General features: G+C 39.0%; 1 protein-coding gene across 2 annotated transcripts in view; it reads left to right on the forward strand.

Moving 5' to 3' along the window:
* Positions 1–20088, forward strand: part of fam120b (family with sequence similarity 120B) — an 80901-nt gene that overhangs the window by 47836 nt on the left and 12977 nt on the right. For both annotated transcript variants that reach the window (XR_004222623.1, NM_001367998.1), the window contains 3 exon segments: positions 1245–1451; positions 15401–15488; positions 18003–18128. Coding sequence is in view for 1 of the 2 variants with exons in the window: in NM_001367998.1 (NP_001354927.1) it covers positions 1245–1451; positions 15401–15488; positions 18003–18128 (421 nt within the window). In the remaining variant the exon portion in view is untranslated.

The raw sequence follows: 20088 nt of genomic DNA on the forward strand, positions 1-20088 counted from the left end.
ATTTGCAGTTATCAGTGCTCAGCTATTTGCTCAGTTGCAAAAAAAAAAAAAATGTGAATTCTTTGGTATTACCTGGATTTCTTCGTTAAATTATGTGGTTTGATCTTAAGCTAAGTCCTAGTAACAGACAGACGTACTCTGTTTAATCTAATAACACAAACAATTGTAGAACTTGTCAGTAGTGTGTTTGAGCATTTTTCCGTTTCCTGTAGCTGCTGATCAGACTTGCCGAATTGGTAGGAAAGATCTTCAAACCATTCATTTTTACAAAATTTATTTCATTGATATTTTTTGTCATTCCTTGTATGAACTGCCCGCTTCAGGTCATGTTGCTTCTCTCTGTTATATTGAGATCTGGACTCAGGCCATTCCAGAGCACTATTTTTCTTCTATTTAAGCCATTATATTATTTAAAGGACAGGGAAAGTCTACAAAAGAGTCAAACTCCATTAAAAGACATACCCTCTAATGATGTCATCGGTGCTATTAAATCTCCTCTCTTTCAAGCCCTTTTCCTGATGAAATGCAACATTTGTAACAGATATAAACGCTGACTTAAAAAAAATATATATATAATCCCATGATTCAGTTCTTCTTCACAAAGACCAAGACTGGAGCATGCAGGCAATATAGCATTAGTTGTCAGAGCATGCTCAGAAATAAACTTTGTGAGGGATGCTTTCTATGTTTGTGAGAAGGAGCACTCCCAAACAGTTACTTCGGCAATGCCCTCTCTTTATTCAGCATGCACCAATAGCAAACAAGTAACACGATTACTATGGTGACGCACAACTAAAGAAGGAAGAGATACACTGATCTGCCAGCATATATTACTTGCCCTGCACTGTTGGGTGTTTCTTTGCCAATTAACCTTGAACACCAAGGTTATTGTTTGCAAACTTTTTGCAAAGACTTGCAGCAATGTTATCACTATTCTTGTTTAGTGTTTGTCAGAATATTCTAGATTGGAACAGTCCTGGACTGGGCTTCAAATGGACCCTGGCATTTCAACTACACAGAGGCCCAAACAGTCCCCCACCAGCCCACTAAATAGTGACAGTTAATGGCATCTTGCAGCTGCCCCTCTGGTATTTGCCAGAATCCACAGATTGCCAGTCCAGGCCTGGACTGGAAAATGCATCAGTGTTGGTGCTCATCTGGCTTTTTAGAAGTACTTTCCTTATAGGCATATAAAGTTAAATAGATGTTGTGTAATTTTGACTTATTTTCTATTTTTTTCTCAGCTTCTCCAGGTTGAGTCAAGAGCAGTCCATCTTGCTTTTCTTTTTCTCAGAGGAATTAATACAGTCCTGTTAGTTAACAGTGCTTGTGGCTCCCCTTTCAACAAAATGGATTTAATGCCATGGAACACTTTTGACGGAAAGCTGTTTCACCAGAAATACCTGCAGTGTCATGGAGGGAGTTCACTGGAAGAGATCTTGGAAGGCAACGTAAGTACAAACATATCAAGTAATCAGTTTATAGAAACAACCAGTATCCGTCCTTGTGATTGGATATTAAAGCCTTATTTGCTTTTATACTCTGTAGGTGATTTGATATATACCTCCAGGGATGTATATATATATATATATATATATATATATATATATATATACAAAAAAGACCAGCAACACCGAGTTATATTCCAAAAACAATCAATTGTGTATTAAAAACGCATGAACAGCCAACGTTACGTTTCGGTCCCCATCGGGACCTTTCTCAAGGCCCCAATGGGGACCGAAACTTAACGTTGGCTGTTCATGCGTTTTTAATACACAATTGATTGTTTTTGGAATATAACTCGGTGTTGCTGGTCTTTTTTGGATATTTAAATCATTTACCTTGCACCCGAGCTAAGAGCTGAAGCAGAGTGCCGCTCTGGGTTCGCTATATATATATATATATATATATATATATATATATATATATATACATACATTCCTTATAAAATGTGTTACAGAAACAAATACACACAAATATCAACATGTAACATCAAGTGCATTAAAATATTGACAACCAACTAAATAGTGCTGCCTCAATCTGCTCTATGTGAAGATACAGCCAAGAGCACATACAGTATCACTAGAGAATCTAGATCAGTTTAGGGAAGTGTTAGGATTCCTAAAGCCCCCCTACCATCTAAGAGGGCTGAATACAATACAGTGTAACCAAATGATTCCGACACTCAACAAAAGTTAAAGAAAAGTTAGTGATACTGCAACTTGTTAGTCTTTATAAAGACATATGTTTCAAAGTAAAACTAATGCAGAACAGTATGTAATCATTTACATACAAAAAAATTCTGAACAATGTATTATACATACCACCCAGCAAAACAGAGCATACAGAAAAGTGGAGGGCTGGAGAAAGGAGAAGGGGAATGCCTTGTATTTGTAAGTGGTTCTCTTCTATCTGTAACTTGATATTGTAACTGACCTAAGGAGGTTTAAGAAATTTAAATACATGTGGTGCACATGTCTACGCCAATATTTTTTGAGAATTTTGCTTACACTTTCACTGCCTGTTGCATATATACTTTTAAAAGTTAGTCTAGGGGAACCACAAGTGCTGTTGCTGGGGCCTATAAATTGGTCAGTCAGTTAAGCAACAATCCCATTGATTATAGATACTTGCCTTAACACATGCTCTTTTTACCTCTGTATAGTTGTGATTGACCCCTCTAGCTTCCTGCTACAAATTTAGCACAGAGGCCCCTGTTAATTCAGGGGAATCCTAGAGCTTCCACCAGGGCTACCACCACCTCCGAACCAGGAAGTAACTCCATGGTTCCCACCTGAACTAATCGCCGCAGCACAATTAGGCCAAAAGAATAGGGCACACATGCTGCTATTACACTGAAAGCTGGAAATTACAGTATCTGGATTTTTCAGTGCAGTTGTTTCCAGTTGTGTACATGAAACCAGCAATATTTCCAAATCATAGCACCAAAAACCAACATACTTTAAATTGCAGTATATCAGAACTGATGTAAGATGGTGCTTAGAGTTGAGAATATAACCGGAGACCCTCAGCAATCGCGTGATGACTTTGTACCAAAATAGTAGTACTACATGACAGCTAAAATTATTCACTTTATTAATAAATTATCCACTTTACGAATACATTTTAAAAAGTGCCTGACCAACCTACAATGTAATTACTAAATGAATATATAAACTGCAAGTTAGCTGTTTTTGTTTTTAAAGGGATACTGTCATGATTTTTATGGTATTCTTTTTATTTCTAAATTACACTGTTTACATAGCAAATAATTCACTCTACCATTTAAAATTTTATTCTTAAACCAACAAATTTTTTTTAGTTTTAATATTGGTGAGAAGGCAGCAATCTCAGTGCATTGCGCCTGATTCTGAGCTTTTAGAAAGAGCCATAGCTACACATTAGAACTGCTTTCAGGTAACCTATTGTTTCTCCTACTCCCATGTAACTGCCTCCATTTACATGGGAGTAGAAGAAACAATAGGTTACCTGAAAGCAGTTCTAATGTGTAGCACTGGCTCTTACTGAAAGCTCAGAATCATCAGAAGCCGGACTCAGATTTCTTACTATTGAGTGATATTCTCCAGTGCCCTTGTTACTGGGGAATTATTTTAAACCATATTACATTGGCCATAAGCTGAATTGCCTCAGCCAGAGTCAGCCACTCCAGACTGAGCTGGTAACATATAAGGCTAGCCTAATTTCCCACCTGTCCTGTATCTGGCCAAAAATCATGCAGGTATCTATTGGACAGGTTAGAAAATCCCAACAGACAAGGACCGTATCATTCCAAGTCTGCTGGAACTTGAATTATGATCCCATCATTGTTGTGAGTGTTCAGATAATCAGATCAGCCACACAAAGATTCACCGTTACAAAGATTCTCCCTTCAACAGCCTTGACAATTAACTGATCTTTTTGAATATGTTCAGCTTTATTCTTCCCTGTGTCACAGGCAAAAACATGATATTATTAATGAAGATAGACAGTGGTGTTTATTTTGCATTTCCCTTTCCCCCCCAATCATTTGACCTAATGTGCATGATTACTCCTCAATTTATTATAGCAATATATTAATATATTTCTGCCTACAGATGAATTAACCAAGCACATAATGCACTGGAAAATAAAAATTCATTGACTGTAATAGGCATATGTAGAAAAAAGTGCCGCAACATAGAATATGTTGTTATGACTCCTTTGCATGCTCCAAGAATATGTATATGCCCCAAAGGGTTAAACATTTTCTCAATTTTACCTAAACATGGTACTAATTAGTGATGGGCGAATTTTTTCCCCAGGCATGGATTTGCAGTGAATTTCCACATTTCGCCATTGGTGAATTATTTCACGAAACTTCCATGAAAATTTACCACCGAAAAATTCATTGTGCAGAAATTTCTTTTGTCTCGCCTCGAATTGGGAGCGGTCGCGTAAAAATGGGGCGGGCAAAAAAAAAATAGAAATGGGCGACAAAAAAGAAGCGAGCGACAAAAAAAAATCGTGCGACAAATGCGTTTTTTTCCATTTTTTTGCTGTTTCGGTCATCACTAGTACTAATTGTATTTATGGAAGACTGCCCAGCACCCTAGTTGGAAAGAAGATTTTGCAGTCTAAACCACCGAGTAATCTTACATTTGAAGTTAGGCCATAAAAGTTATTACTAGTCACATAATACTACTTTAATGAGAAGAATTTTTACAAACATGTTGTTTCAAGAACATGGGAGTGACTTACTTGCAGAACACGACAAGATGGTGCACCCTATTTACTGTTTTTCCTCAAAACAAATCATATAGCCCAGAGGGTAAATATGTAATTTCTGAGAATGTTTGCTCCTGGTGATTTTGGGACACACCTTTTATAAACACCAGATTAACAGAAGTATCTTTTTAACAGTGATCCAGTACAGATCCCTGTTTTGCACCGCTGGGGTCCTAGGTTCATTGTGACCCACCTGCAGTGGGTTTGTGTGTTCTCCACATGTTTGTGTGGTTTTTCCTACAGGTCATCTGGTTTCCTCCCATATGCCAAAAATATACAGAAAGGGTAAATTCTGTAAATCTGTAAAACTGAAAAACCAGTATGTCACAAATAATGGCATTTTTAGTTGCTTACTCAGAGGAGCAGCTCTGTAGATCAGACTGAGCCAATAGTGATCATGCTCCCCAAGCTTTTCTTAAGTCAAAGCAACTGTCACAGTTAATATATTAGTTGCTGGCATTTCTCAGAATCTGCTTAGTAATGTATTAACTAATATATTACATTTTTAAACAGTGCGAGCTCCGGGTGCAGACGGCCATGTTTGGTCACACGCATGCGCATAATAAACAAGTCTCCCGCCATATAAACATCAAGCAGTCATTCAAAGCACTTAGGGCTGTGGCAGACGGGGAGATTAGTCACCTGTGGCAAATCTCCCTTGTTGTGGGCAATTAATCTCCCCGATATGCCATTCCTCTAAAGGCAACTTCCGCGATTTTGGGAAATCGCAACGCCGCATATGCCATCCCACTGTCGATTTACATTCAAGCCGGTGGGATGGCATATCAGGGAAATTAGTCGCCCGCAACAAGGGAGATTTGTCACGGGCAACTAATCTCCCCATCTGCCACGGCCCTAAATCCTTTATGACTTAGATTATCAGTGTAAAGCAGGGATCCCCAACCTTTCTTACTCGTGAGCCACAGTCAAATGTAAAAAGACATAGCAACACAAGCACCATAAAAGTTCATGGAGGTGCCAAATAAGGGCTGAGATTGGCTATTAGGGGCCTTTATGCACACTATCAGCTTACAGGAGGCTTTATTTGGTAGTAAATCATTTTTTTTATTCAACCAAAACTTGCCACCAAGTCAGCAATTCAAAAATAACTACCTGGTTTGGGGGCACTGAGAGCAACCCAAGGGGTTGGCGAGCAACATGTTGCTCACGAGCCACTGGTTGGGGATCACTGGTGTAAAGGAACAGGGCTGATGTTCCAGTTCTCAGAAAGTGAAGCCACATAATATATATGAAATTCACCATATGCTTATAAGAGAGTTTTTTATAGGAATTATTTTCATTTGTTCACAGTTTCAGTCATAAAATGCATCTAAATCTCCCAGTGCTTATTTTTTAGTTTACTGATATAAGTTTCAAACTGAACCACCAACAGATTTGATTAAGCATTATTTATGTCTCCTGCCTTAAGGAAGAGGCTAATGGAGAAAGGAAATTCTTTATTTCTTTATAGACTAAAGAGGTGAAGAAAATGATAAGTGCTTCTTGTCATTAGCAAACATAAGAAAAGGGCCTCTGTTCTAACATGAAACCATTATACACTTTATTTGCTATTAGCAGAAGAAGAGTTAAAGGAACATTAATGTTGGTGTTTGCAATGCTGTTTTTTCATAGGTATATTAGGTATGTGTTAATATGCGATTTTTGGAGGGGAAAACATTTTGCTTGCTAACTTTTGAGTCTCAGTTGTTGTTACTATAAAGCAAATAGCAGTAACTCTGCTTATTAAAAAACTGACTAGTGGCAGAGAAGTATTTCAGTTAGCTTGTGGCTAAAAATTGTCCACATTATGTGATGTTACCCTTTAACCTTATCATTCTTAAAAAGGGTGCTTTAAACAATTGGATTGTTATAACTATTTATTAACTAATATATTAAAATTATTCATGATAGTTATGCCCCTTTAGGGCAAAGGCACCTGGAAAGATTTCAAGATATATTTTTTAAAAGGCAAAACAAAATGGACCAAACTGCTCAAAAACAACCTCCATTGGCCTCTGTGAACATCTGAAGTATCTATGCTTGGGTTTGCAGGCTTAAAGGGTGCACATAGGTTAAACATGTCCATATAATTGTTTTTTTAGACTAGATACCTTTCTAGAGGCCAATGTGTACTATTTTATCTTCATAAAATGTAGTTATTCCTATTTTGATTGTTTGTGCTCTCTAATTAGCAATTTTGTGTCTAGTGGTATAGCACCAAGGTAAACCAACCAAAGAAATCAATTAGAGAGAATGCTGTTGTTAGCCAACACAGGATAGAATTGGGCCATATTTATACTTAGTGATTACTTTGTGATCTAGGGGGTCAAATTGTAGAATATCCAAATTTTATCCTAATGCAATCGTATGTGCGTTACTATTTAAGTTCAGATGTTTAGCTCAGTGCAGTAACTGGAAGGACCTTGCCTTAGATATATATACAGTATATTTTTACCCACATATAAAGTGGGTTATTATTGCATTAGTAATCCCAAAAATCCCTTTTATGTCCCTTTTTACTTCTTGGCCCTGCAGTCAGCTATCTAGATTGTTACACCTCAGGTGCAGTTCCAACATTTTTGGGTTCAAATGAAATTGCAAATGAGAATAAGTCTTAAATTATGCAATACAATTATAAAAAGACCGCACTTACTGTATCTAATTGAAACAGCCATTGTGTGTGAGCTTGCAAGAGAGCCAAACTAAATTCCAAGCATGAAAATAATTTATAATTTAAACAATGAAATAGATACTTGGCAGCAATACAGTATGACAAATGTGCCTTAGCTACTGTACATTCAGTTTCACTGTGCATGAATAATAGATATCAAATACATATATGACATGAGACATGAGAGTAGATTACTAAAGAAGTTCTAGATCAGGGGTCCCCAACCTAATATGTGTGAGCCACATTCAAAGTGAAAATGTGTTGGAGAGCAAAAAAGTTTTAGCGTGCAATTTAAGAGCTATGATCGGATAATAACCCCTATGTGAACTGATAGCCTTCAGGGGACTCTGAAAAAAACCTGGTTTTTATGCAACCAAAACTTGCTTCCAAAATGAGCACTTGCTTTGAGTCCACTGAGAGCAACATCCAAGGGGTTGGTGAGCAGCATGTTTCTCATGAGCCACTGGAATAACTGTTCTAGTTTAAAGGTAACTTTACTGTCTGCAGAGAGAACAGAGATAAAGGACAGAGGACTAGATTAATGTTATCCTGCACTATTGCTGCCATGGAGATATGCCTAAAAGACAGGTAGGGGATACCTGTTATTCTGAAACTGCACAGCCTATCCACTGGATCAGTGCAACTAATGTATCCATGTAAAATTACACTACAACCACTTGACACACACGTCAGTCGGACTGCTATCCCAAAACGTGGTCCATGAGCCCATCTTACATGAACTTCATAGACAATCCAGTCACTACAGAATGCTGCAGCTTACTTTCCCTCTTAGCTGCTTCCTTCATTCATGTTTTTTAACTACACACAAAAATATTTTTTGCACAAAAAGCCCACTAGTAATTGTAATTAATAGCTGCCTTTCCTACCCCTGGAACAATCTACATTTGTACCACTTTAAACTCCCAAAATATGTTGCCTCTTACCTGAAGTGTAGCTATAATTGACATTTATAACTTAATTTAATGACTGTAAATATTAGATCTTTGGCTCACAGCTCACTTGGCATGCAAATGTACTGCGGGTAAAACCTTTTATAATTAAGATAAGGAATTTATAATAAAAAAATAAATAAATATATGATTAAAGCATGATTAAATCAGTGTCATTGTTGATTGATGTTTTGTCAGCTTTCTAGGTACTAGAAAAAATTTGCATTTATCTCTGATTTGCATTTATTCTTCTAAACTGTAATGTTGGGAAACACATTTGTATTCTGGGAAATTTAAGCACTGAAATAAACATGAAACCCAAAATGACTCCTAAGGTACTTGGCAGAGTAAAAAAAAAAATATTATACTTTCAGATTATCCATCCCAAAGTTATTAGGCTTTATGACTGTTTCTCTGTCTCTGGACGGAAAGCAGAACTTAATAGGCACCCATGTAAGTGAAGTGCATACAAGATGTTCTCATCTAATTTGGTCTAAATTATCATTTATCAGTAGTGATGAGCGTATCTGTCCCTTTTCGCATAGCAGAAACATTTGCGAAACTTGAAAAAATTTGGTGAACTGCTAAATATTTGCGAAATTCGAAAACTGTTGTACATCAAAAAAAGAGTTATGAAGCATGACTGCAAATGTATTTGCAGCTTGTCCTTTATTTTACGTGCGCAACAATTTTTTTGCCGTGCACGGCTTTGTTTTGTCGCTCTGCAAATTTTTCCATGGCTAATTTTTCTGCCTGTTTCGTGAAAAAATATGCCAGTGCCAAAACGCAAAAATTCCCCTGAATCCATGTCTGGTGAAAAATTTCTCTCATCACTGCTTGTCAGTGTTTGAAAACCTAATGCTGGATGGAGTCTAGGCGCCCTCTCCCCAGTGCGCATGCGCAAACACTCCTTTAAACTCCCATACGGAGCAGTGGGGAGAGGACCCGACTGCTCCGTATGGGAGCAAAATTTAAAAATGTTCTTGCGTCGGGGCGGCATGCCGTCCCTAAACTTCTGCCGCCCTAGGCCCGGGCCTTTGTGGCCTCTCCACAAATCCGGGCCTGCACCTGCTTAAATGCCAGGAAGCTTCTTTTCCTTGTTAGCTGCTCCAGCAACATCAAACAGGCACATATGCAAGTGGTCTTTTTTTTTTTCTTTTTTTTTTACTTTTTGTGATTTTTTAAATTATTTGCCATTCTGTTTACTGCTTATTGTCAATCTTTCAATTAAGTCCCTTCCCAGTTTTCTTCCAATCATTGAAATCATTGTCAGGTTGCTAGGGTAAGGGCAATAACATAGTGCTTTGTCGCCCATGGTTGATCGCCTCTCTGAAAATATATTTTGCACCTTTAGAATGGGCATCACCTTTTGTATTTAGGTAGCAATTTCACATGCTGTTGTGCAAATGGAATAGACAACAGGTGGAAATTATAGGCAATTATCAAGACATCCCCAATAAAGGAGTGGTACAACCCACACAAATGGCTCAGGTAGTGCAGCTTATCCAGGATGGCACATCAATGCGAGATGTAGCAAGAAGGTTTGCTGTGTCTGTCAGCATAGTGTTCAGAGCATGGAGGCGCTAGCAGGAGACAGGCCAGTACATCAGGAGACGTGGACGAGGCCGTAGGAGGGCAACAACCCAGCAGCAGGACTGCTACCTCCACCATTCTGCAAGGAGGAATAGGAGGAGCACTGCCAAAGCCCTGCAAAATGACCTCCAGAGGGCCACAAATGTGCATGTGTCTGCTGAAACGGTCAGAAACAGACTCCCTGAGGGTGGTATGAGGGCCTGACATCCACAGGTGGGGGTTGTGCTTACAGCCCAACACCGTGCAGGACGTTTAGCATTTGCCAGAGAACACCAAGATTGGCAAATTCGCCACTGGCACCCTGTGCTCTTCACAGATGAAACCAGGTTCACACTGAGCACATGTGACAAAGTCTGGAGACGCCGTGGAGAATGTTCTGCTGCCTGTAACATCCTTCAGCATGACCGGTTTGGCAGTGGGTCAGTAATGGAGTGGGGTGGCATTTTTCGGGCGGGGCGCACAGCGCTCTATGTGCTCGCAAGAGGTAGACTGACTGCCATTAGGTACCAAGATGAGATCCTCAGACCATATGCTGGTGCGGTTGGCCCTGGGTTCCTCCTAATGCAAGACAATGCAAGACCTCATGTGGCTGGAGTGTGTCAGCAGTTCCTGCAAGACAAAGGCATTGATGCAATGGACTGGCCCACCCGTTCCCCAGACATGAATCCAATTGAGCACATCTGGGACATCATGTCTCGCTCCATCCACCAACGCCACATTGCACCACAGACTGTCCAGAAGTTGGTGGATGCTTTAGTCCAGGTCTGGGAGAAGATCCCTCAGGAGACCATCCACCACCTCATCAGGAGAATGCTCAAGCATTGTAGGGAGGTCATACAGGCACGTGGAGGCCACACACACTACTGAGCCTCATTTTCACTTGTTTTAAGGAAATTACATCAAAGTTGGATCAGCCCGTAGTGTTTTTTTTCACTTTAATTTTGAGTGCGACTCCAAATCCAGACCTCCATTGGTTGATAAATTTGATAATTTTTGTGTGATTTTGTTGTCAGCACATTCAACTATGTAAAGAACGAAGTATTTAATAAGAATATTTCATTCATTCAGATCTAGGATGTCTTATTTTTGTGTTCCCTTAATTTTTTTGAGCAGTGTGTGTATATATACAAATAGAGCGATCGGCTCTAAGGACACCGCCACACAGCACGGAACAGTTCTATTATTCACTGAGGGCTCTACTTGACGTGACTAAAGGCAGGTGATCCATAATGGACTTATGCTCCTTATTGTTCAAGGTTCCTGGTTAACAGCCATTCTACCCCACAAAGGGGAGTTACAGTTCAGCCAGCGTAGGTTATGTGCTAAACCTTGGGGATTTTACACTACTTTGGTGGGTATTTCTTTCCTTTCTCTTTGGCTCTTTACTATGTTAAATATCACTGATTTGTATGTATTTTTTATGTTGTATTTTTTATGTTTTATTTTTTTCCACTTGCTTTGGTTTAGAAGGGGAGGGGGAAGTAACGTCCGTGGGTGGTATGACGTCATCAGGTGGTTTTTGGCGCCATAATATGTTTAAATGGTGGTTGGAATTTAGAGATTGTTCACTTTGAGAAAGGCTGCGGAGGCAGCCGAAACGTCAGTTGTATGCTGTGAGAATAAACCAACGTTTTCTTCAATTAAGACCTGTGAGTGCGATATTTTTTCCTATGCAATGTTTCCTAAACTTTTGATACTGCACCCAGGCAATCATTGTACACCTAATACGTGAGTGCCAGCTCTCCACAGACTGATTATATATACAAATAATCATCCACTAGGGCTGAACTGCAACTCCCCCTCCAACTTGTATAGTGCATCAGTCATACGAGTTGGTGGGGGAGTTGCAGTTCAGCCCTAGTGGATGATTATTTGTTCCTTTCTATTATATTTCTTTTATATATTGTCTATCTCTCTCCATCTAACCCTTCCTTGGGACACCGTTACTATTTTTTTCTATCTTATATATGTTTTTTTTTATTTTCTTACGCATTGGTGTTGGGCAATCACTTACTACACAGCTAGTGACGTCATCAGTTGGATTTTGGCGCCATTTTTGGTTTATGAGTCAGTTTGCTGTATTGTGTGTTCACTTTGAGAAAGGCTGGGGAGCCAGCCGAAACATCAGTCTGCCTGAATAAATTTTCTTTATTTTTGCACTAAGACCTGTGAGTGCGGCATTTCTTCTTTTTTTCTGTAAATACTTACCTATTTACTGCACCCAGGCACAATTGACTCTTAAATGACGTGAGTGCCGGCTTTTCTTTACACATTATATATATATATATATATATAGAAACGAGTTGCTGGAAAGCTGCACACCATAAGAGCAAGATAATACCTGGGTGCCAGTGCTGAAAGCGTAGATACACAGGGTTGGAATGACAGCACACGCAGGATGTTTTTCAAGAAGAATCACAGAGGTTTAGATAAATAAATGTGAGGCTTTATTCAGTCCGACGTTTCAGTTCCTATCTGGAACTTTCATCAGGACACTGTCCCTGATGAAAGTTCCAGATAGGAACTGAAACGTCGGACTGAATAAAGCCTCACATTTATTTATCTAAACCTCTGTGATTCTTCTTGAAAAACATCCTGCGTGTGCTGTCATTCCAACCCTGTGTATATATATATATATATATATATATATATATATATATATATATATATATATATATATATACAGGTATAGGACCCGTTATCCAGAATGCTCGGGACCAAGGGTATTCCGGATAAGGGGTCTTTCCGTAATTTGGATCTTCATACCTTAAGTCTACTAAAAAATCAATAAAACATTAATTAAATCCAATAGGATTGTTTTGCATCCAGTAAGGATTAATTATATCTTAGTTGGGATCAAATACAAGGTACAGTTTTATTATTACAGAGAAAAAGGAAATCAATTTTAAAAATCCTAATTATTTGATTATAATGGAGTCTATGGGAGACAGGCTTTCCGTAATTCGGAGCTTTCTGGATAATGGGTTTCCGGATAAGGGGTCCGATACCTGTATATATAAAATAGTCCATAGGGTGCCCACCATTTGCAGCAACAAAACCTGGGTGCTAGTACAAAAAAATGCACTGGAACAAGGACAGCACTCCTAGGATTTAAAGAATTGTGAGCAAAATATAAATGCAAAAATAGAAAGGTTTATTACTCAAGGTTTCGGTCTCACACAAAAACCTTCATCTGGAGTGAAAAACTTCATCTGGAGTGAAAACTTTTTCACTCCAGATGAAGGTTTCTGTGTGAGACCGAAACGTTGAGTAATAAACCTTTCTATTTTTGCATTTATATTTTGCTCACAATTCTTTAAATCCTAACTTTTACTCACATGGTTGGGTGCTGCATATAGTTATACACATATATAAGTATGTGTGTATTTTATTGTGTGTAACATCTTGATTAAGGTCCCAGACCAGGACCGAAACGTCAATGTGATGTATTTTTATAATGCAATAAACTGAAGTGGACATTAATGGAGTGTGCAGTACTTATATATATAGGCTAAACTGTATTGCACAAAAGTAAGCTTTGGTTGCAGTGATTTATCAACGGTAGTGTGAGTTTTTTTCAAATTACTATAAATTTACACATATATCATCTCTATATGTTAAAGGAGAGTGTTACATTGTATTACTGCACTAACAAGCTGCGATAGCAGTTTTTAAAATGGAGACCCCTTTCATCTAAGGTCAGTATAGTCAAACAAACTCGGAAAGGTTCAGCTATAATATAATGGAGTTATGTTTTGTGCAAAGGCTGTAGAAAAGAATATGTGCACATAGTGGGGGCTAGGCAGTAAATATTTTATCTTTCTGCTAGAAGTGTTTTTTAGCCTAGAGTTTTCCTCTTTTTTGTTTTTGATCGGTCGTTATGCTCAGCCAGTCAATTTTGGGAACAGGAACAATACGAAACATATTTGCAGCCTGTAAGAAAGGATATTTACTTTTGTTGCCTGGTTCTGCATTCCAAAGGCACCTGTGCAAATACATTTCACCTTGGCATTATGATTAATGGTTTATCATGACAAAGAATGTCCACCCTACTGCTACTCCACAAAATATGTGTGCCTCTTAGCATATCATTGTATAAGGCATTTCAGGGTGCCTCAGTGTGTGCTAACTGCTTGTCAGATACTGATAGACGCATAAAGCAGAGAATAAATAGGGGACACTCAAGTCCAAGAAAGGGAAGGGCATTCTAGTAATTCAAGTTTGGAACATATAACCTCTGCTCAAGTTAAGCATTAATATTTATAACATTACTTAAAAACCTTAGTGCACAATACACACTGCTTTGTTGCTAAATGTTTTTTTCTCTTTCACCTACACACTGATAATATCTCTAGTCTATCTCTCTGCTTTTGATCTCTGCTCCCCTATGGCTCCTGTTAAACACTACCTTGCAGAGCTCCTTCCCTTTAAGACCTCTTGTTTACAGTTATGAATAAAAGTGAACTGACCATATTTGAGTCTCATACATGTTATTATCACTGCACATTACTACACAGGTGGTCACAATTAAAAGGGTTAGCTCCTCATCTGCATAAAATAGTGTGTGTGTGTGTGTCTGTGTGTGTGTCTGTGTGCGTGCAGCTCCTTAAAGTATCTCTTATATTTCACTCTCTTCCCATGCCAAATACAATTTTTACTGTAGATCTGATCACTCTGAATCTACTAAATTCTACTTTCGGTTGACTTTTGTTGTGCCAACTGAACCCACTTCGGTCTACAATGAATAGTACCACCAGACCTCCTCTTCCTCTTCTGTTAATTATTATATGGTTACATGCACAGAGCTGTTGTGGGGTTTGACATGACCCAGTTACCCCCCCCCCCCGACTGAATTAGCCCATGCCCCTCTTCCCTCTACCTGGCGTCTACTAAAGCTAGCATTTTTCACTGCTCTAGGACAAGCAAAGACCTGGAAACTACATGGCTTTCTGCCCTCCCAGTGTAGATCTTAGAGAGTCTGCTCAAGTTCATGTATGTCATGTTAAATATTTCACAGTTGACGGGAATGCATGTAAGGTAGCAAATATATGTTGCAGTAATGTACAAATAAATACAAAGTACAGTAGTAAATAAATAGTACAGTTGCATTAAAGATTGCCTAGAACTAAGTATCCAAGAGACAAGATAGTGGAGGTCCCTGACCCATAGCGCTTATAATCTTATTGGGAGGATAACTTTGAAACACAAATAGGAGGAGTTAAAGTATATCAGAGGCAGAGATTATGGAAAATTCTATGGTCATGCAAATAACATTATCATAGCTATGGAGACTTTTTTTTATATATACATATATTTATACAATTACTGTTGTTCTTAGTGTTGGTGCCTGATCTGAACTAATCAAGCAGCAGAAACATGCTGCCATGGTTTGGCCCTTTCATGTAATCTGTTTAAATTTCAGGAACCCCTAATTCTCCTTTTCAAGAAACTTATGAAGATCGTTTGTGATGTGTGCGCTACCAAGAACAGGATCTTACAGGACACAAAGAGTAAGAATAATCCTGCATCACTTCATAATACTGGTTAGAGGTAGTTAATATGTAGCTTGATGCTAGAGCATGCTGAATATTGCCATTTTATTGAGAGGTCCAACAAGTCTTTCCAAATTCCCCAGAGCTATATTTAGTGTCCTATGATAAGCAGGGCAAGGAGTTACACTACGTTTACTATAAACAAAACAATCTTTGCACTGACATGAAAAATTCTAAATTGTTTAGTAAACTGCTTGTATGTACTGTTGAGAGAAAAGGGCCTTCAACTGTACCTACAACACTTGGCTTAACCTCCTCACTGGGTGAACTAGTTCATTCAGCCTCTGCAACCAACTGAAACCAGATCTCTTATTACCCAGATCTTTAGAATGTGCACATTACTTACCGCCTCACAGTTGCAGGACCTGCTGTTAGTTGTGTGAAAATGTCATGTTACTTGTGTCACCAATCGTTCCTTGCACTTCAGTATAGTTGCAATCGGTGCTGCTGCACGCCCCCTGTTTCTAATGAAGTTCTGCTGCAACTATCGACGAAGAGGAACCCACAACAGCCTGTGTCACAGAGGCAATCTTCACTCTAGAAAGAATGCGCACTCAGACTGGACCACCAACACATAGGGGCTTATTTACTAATCCACGAATCCGAATGAGAAAAATTCGGATAGGAAAACGAACATTTTGCGACTTTTTCATATTTTTTGCGATTTTTTCGTCGCCGTTACGACTTTTCCGTAAATTGTCACAACGTTTTCGTAACCGTTACGACTTGCGCGAATTGTCGCGACTTTTTCATAGCCATTACAAATTTCGTGAATTGTTGCGACTTTTTCATTGCCATTACGACTTTCGTGAATTGTCGCAACTTTCGTATTGAAAGCTCGAAAAAGTCGCGACAATTCGTGAAAAAGTCGCAAAGTACCGATCATTACGAAAAAAACACATTCGGGCGCTTTTCGGACGTTCGTGGATTAGTAAATGTGCCCCATAGTATCATTCTAAAATGCCAATCTTTTTTGGGAACATTGCTAAAATACAAACTTGACACATTTCTTATGGCAGTTTAGTTCAAAGAACATTAGTTTAGTCCACCTGACTGTTCTGATGGTCCAGGTGCTGCAGCCGTAGATTGGGAAGAATTCCAATCTTCACTCTAGATACACCAATTGAATAGGGCACAGGGAAGCTGAAAGCTGGATATGACATGTCTGCCATTTTCTGCGTTTTATTCTTGTTGAAGTGCAAGCACAGACGTGTCAATTTTGACGCATGACTGATATTGAATCAGGTGCAACTCTACCTGATGATCGCAATTTCTCTAGAATTCTTGGAAAAGTTCTATATTGTGGATAAAATAATCTTGGGGATTACATTTGAAAGTGGACTTTGCGCACTTTATCTGCAGTAAGTAAAAGACCCCTCATATATACAGTATATTTTAATCTACAGGCCATTAATTCATTGCTTTCCTATATTTATTAAAAACAGAGCAGAACATGTGGCTTGTGCTTAATTTGGTGACGTTTCATGATCATTCTGCCATACATACGTTAAAGGTGGCAATCAGTCTCACACACTTTTTGTTATTGGCTACAGGTAACCCAGTTGTTTTGCTGGTAATTTATTACAATAAAACTGTCAGCAGTCTTATGGACTGCGGAAAATACAGTTCAAAATTCTCTTGTTGCAACAACTCCATTTGTAAAGTGTTAGATGATTGTTCAAGGACACTGTTTAGAAAAGGGGCAGTTATGCATGATTTTTTCTTTGTTTGTATGTCATGCAATGCAAGATGAATGCTAAATGTATCACAAATCAACAAATATATGTAATTTATAGCTCTGGATTTTATTCTTTTTATCAAGGCCACTATTCAGCCTGCAAATTGCAAAAAAGTCATAAAGCACATAATTCCCATAATTACCACATGTTCCTGGGAATAAAATGTAAAATGCTGTATTTTCAAACAAAAAAGAGGCACTGCTCAAAAATAATGTGTTCTATCTACAAAGGCTTGGGCCAATGATATTTAATACATGATGCTGACCTGAGAACTATGGGGTCTTGTATCTAGTACTTTCTACAGAAGCTTGTATAATGTAAAGATGGGAAATTCAGTTAAAATGCTCATCTCTGCGTCCTCATGTCGTCAAAAGGTTTGGATATGTGATCATTTGTAACACACAGTTTAATATATCTGTAAGTCAGCTTTAGCTACTATAATTAGTGCAATTCACTTCCATGCAAGAGATATTAGTCAAGATAAAAAAAAGTATGAAGAGCAGAGAGAAGACAGATCTCTCTCAGGTAAGAAAGATTTAGACTGTTAAACAGCATTCCATAAGAGCAGGATAACAACTTGTGCTACATGATTCATTCAGATGATGTATTTCTTTCTAACAATGTGAAAAGAGAAAATAAAGTATTGATTATCAAGTTACATTTTTGCAAACCAAACTTAGAAAGCTGCCTATAATGTGCCACCTGTTATAATGTGAAAATGCCACTTTGGCAGGAAGGCTTGGCCGTTCCTTTGCTGGGCATCAGCAGCAAGCAAGATTCAGCCATCAGAATCAACACCGTCCCTATCATGGAAGAAATCAGAGGCATCATTTTCCAAGACATGATCATCCTTTTGAAGGTAAGCCCTGTGTAATATCAATTCATATTTGGCAAGCTGTAGTTGGGTACAGTAGGAAGAAATCACTCACTCCTTCCTTGCTTATATGTCACCACCTGGGATTCTCACCTTGAATAGACAAATATGATTACATGGTAACTTTATTTCAATGAAATCCATCCCACCTTGGATAAATATTCACTTTTTTACCCAGTGCAAACATATGTTCACCCATAGCAGCCACAACACTCATACCTTCATCTATTACTTTTTTTTCTAACACGTATAAAAACCTTTCTGATCATTCATCAAGGCTTACGCAATGTTAACCCCTTTCTACATATTTCTACTCTTTACCGCATAATGTCAGTTGGTATGACATTTGACGACAATTAAAAACAAAATAAAATTCCCCGAAGGTGAACCACTGAAATCACTATTTACTACTACTAAGCATAGTACTGGCCAGAATATAGTGGCCAAAAAGTTCTTGTGCTTCTCTATCCTCTGATTTGCTGCATGCACCTCCATATGGTGATTAGTGCAAAGTGAAGGGTGCTCTTTTGCAAGAGAGCTCTGGTAATTTCAGGTCTCCTGTTACACCCACAGGTACTACAAAGTTGCATTATTTGAACTCAATGCAAATGCATAGGAATGTCCACACTGATGCTGAGGTAAATTTATCTTAATTTGCCAAATGGACACAACTTCAGCACCACCATTGATATGCCAGTGCATGTAGCTCTAGGCACATATTATGCAGAAATCCTGTGTAAGAACATTGCATTTCATATAATAATACACAAATCCATAGGCTGATTTTCAATAAGGCTAGGGGAGGCTAAGCCTCCCCAAACCTGCTTGGCACCTTAAAAGAAACAAACAAACAAAAAAAAAACCCTCACTCCATTTCTGCACTGTCCTGGAAATCATGTTCCTGCAAGCCGATTCTGATTGGCTCTTTCTTCTTGTGGATTCTCCAATCAGAGCACAGCTTTCTTGACAGACAGCAAAATTGACCAATCAAGGCACAGATGCAGACAGGGATCGGGAGATTTTACAAACTAAGGGCAGTGCAGAAATGAGAACTGAAAATGAGAATCTGCAGGCTGTGAACTTTACCTAAGAACCAACTCTAAACTTTTGCTGCAGATTTCATCCCACTCCCACAGGCACTATACCCAAGTGCTATACGCAGGTACTATACACAGGCGCTATACCCAGGCACCATACCCAGGTACTATATGCAGGCGCTATACACAGGCACCATACCCAGGTACTATACGTAGGTACTAAACACAGGCACTATACCAGGTGCTATACACAGGCACCATACGCAGGTACTATACACAGGCACTATACCCAGGTGCTATACGCAGGTACTATACCCAGGTGCTATACGCAGGCACTATACACAGGCGCTATACGCAGGTACTATACACAGGCACTATACGCAGGTACTATACACAGGCACCATACCCAGGTACTATACGCAGGTGCAATACGCCGGTACTATGCAGGTGCAATACGCCGGTACTATGCAGGTGCTATACGCAGGTACTATACCCAGGTACTATGCAGGTGCTATAGCCAGGTACTATGCAGGTGCTATACCCAGGTACTATGCAGGTGCTATACCCAGGTACTATGCAGGTGCTATATGCAGGTACTATACCCAGGTGCTATACGCAGGTGCAATATATATACACTATACACAGGCACCATACCCAGGTATTATACGCAGGTGCAATACGCCGGTACTATGCAGGTGCTATACGCAGGTACTATACCCAGGTACTATGCAGGTGCTATACCAAGGTGCTATACGAAGGTACTATATGCAGGTGCTATACGCAGGTACTATGCAGGTGCTATACCCAGGTACTATGCAGGTGCTATACCCAGTATAATCCCAATGTATCAGTGCCAGTGTTATAGTGCCAGGGCCTGAATATCTGCCATCAGTACCCACTGCTTTTCA

The sequence above is a fragment of the Xenopus tropicalis genome, chromosome 5 (assembly GCF_000004195.4).
Source record: "Xenopus tropicalis strain Nigerian chromosome 5, UCB_Xtro_10.0, whole genome shotgun sequence".
Taxonomy (NCBI): Eukaryota; Metazoa; Chordata; class Amphibia; order Anura; family Pipidae; genus Xenopus; species Xenopus tropicalis.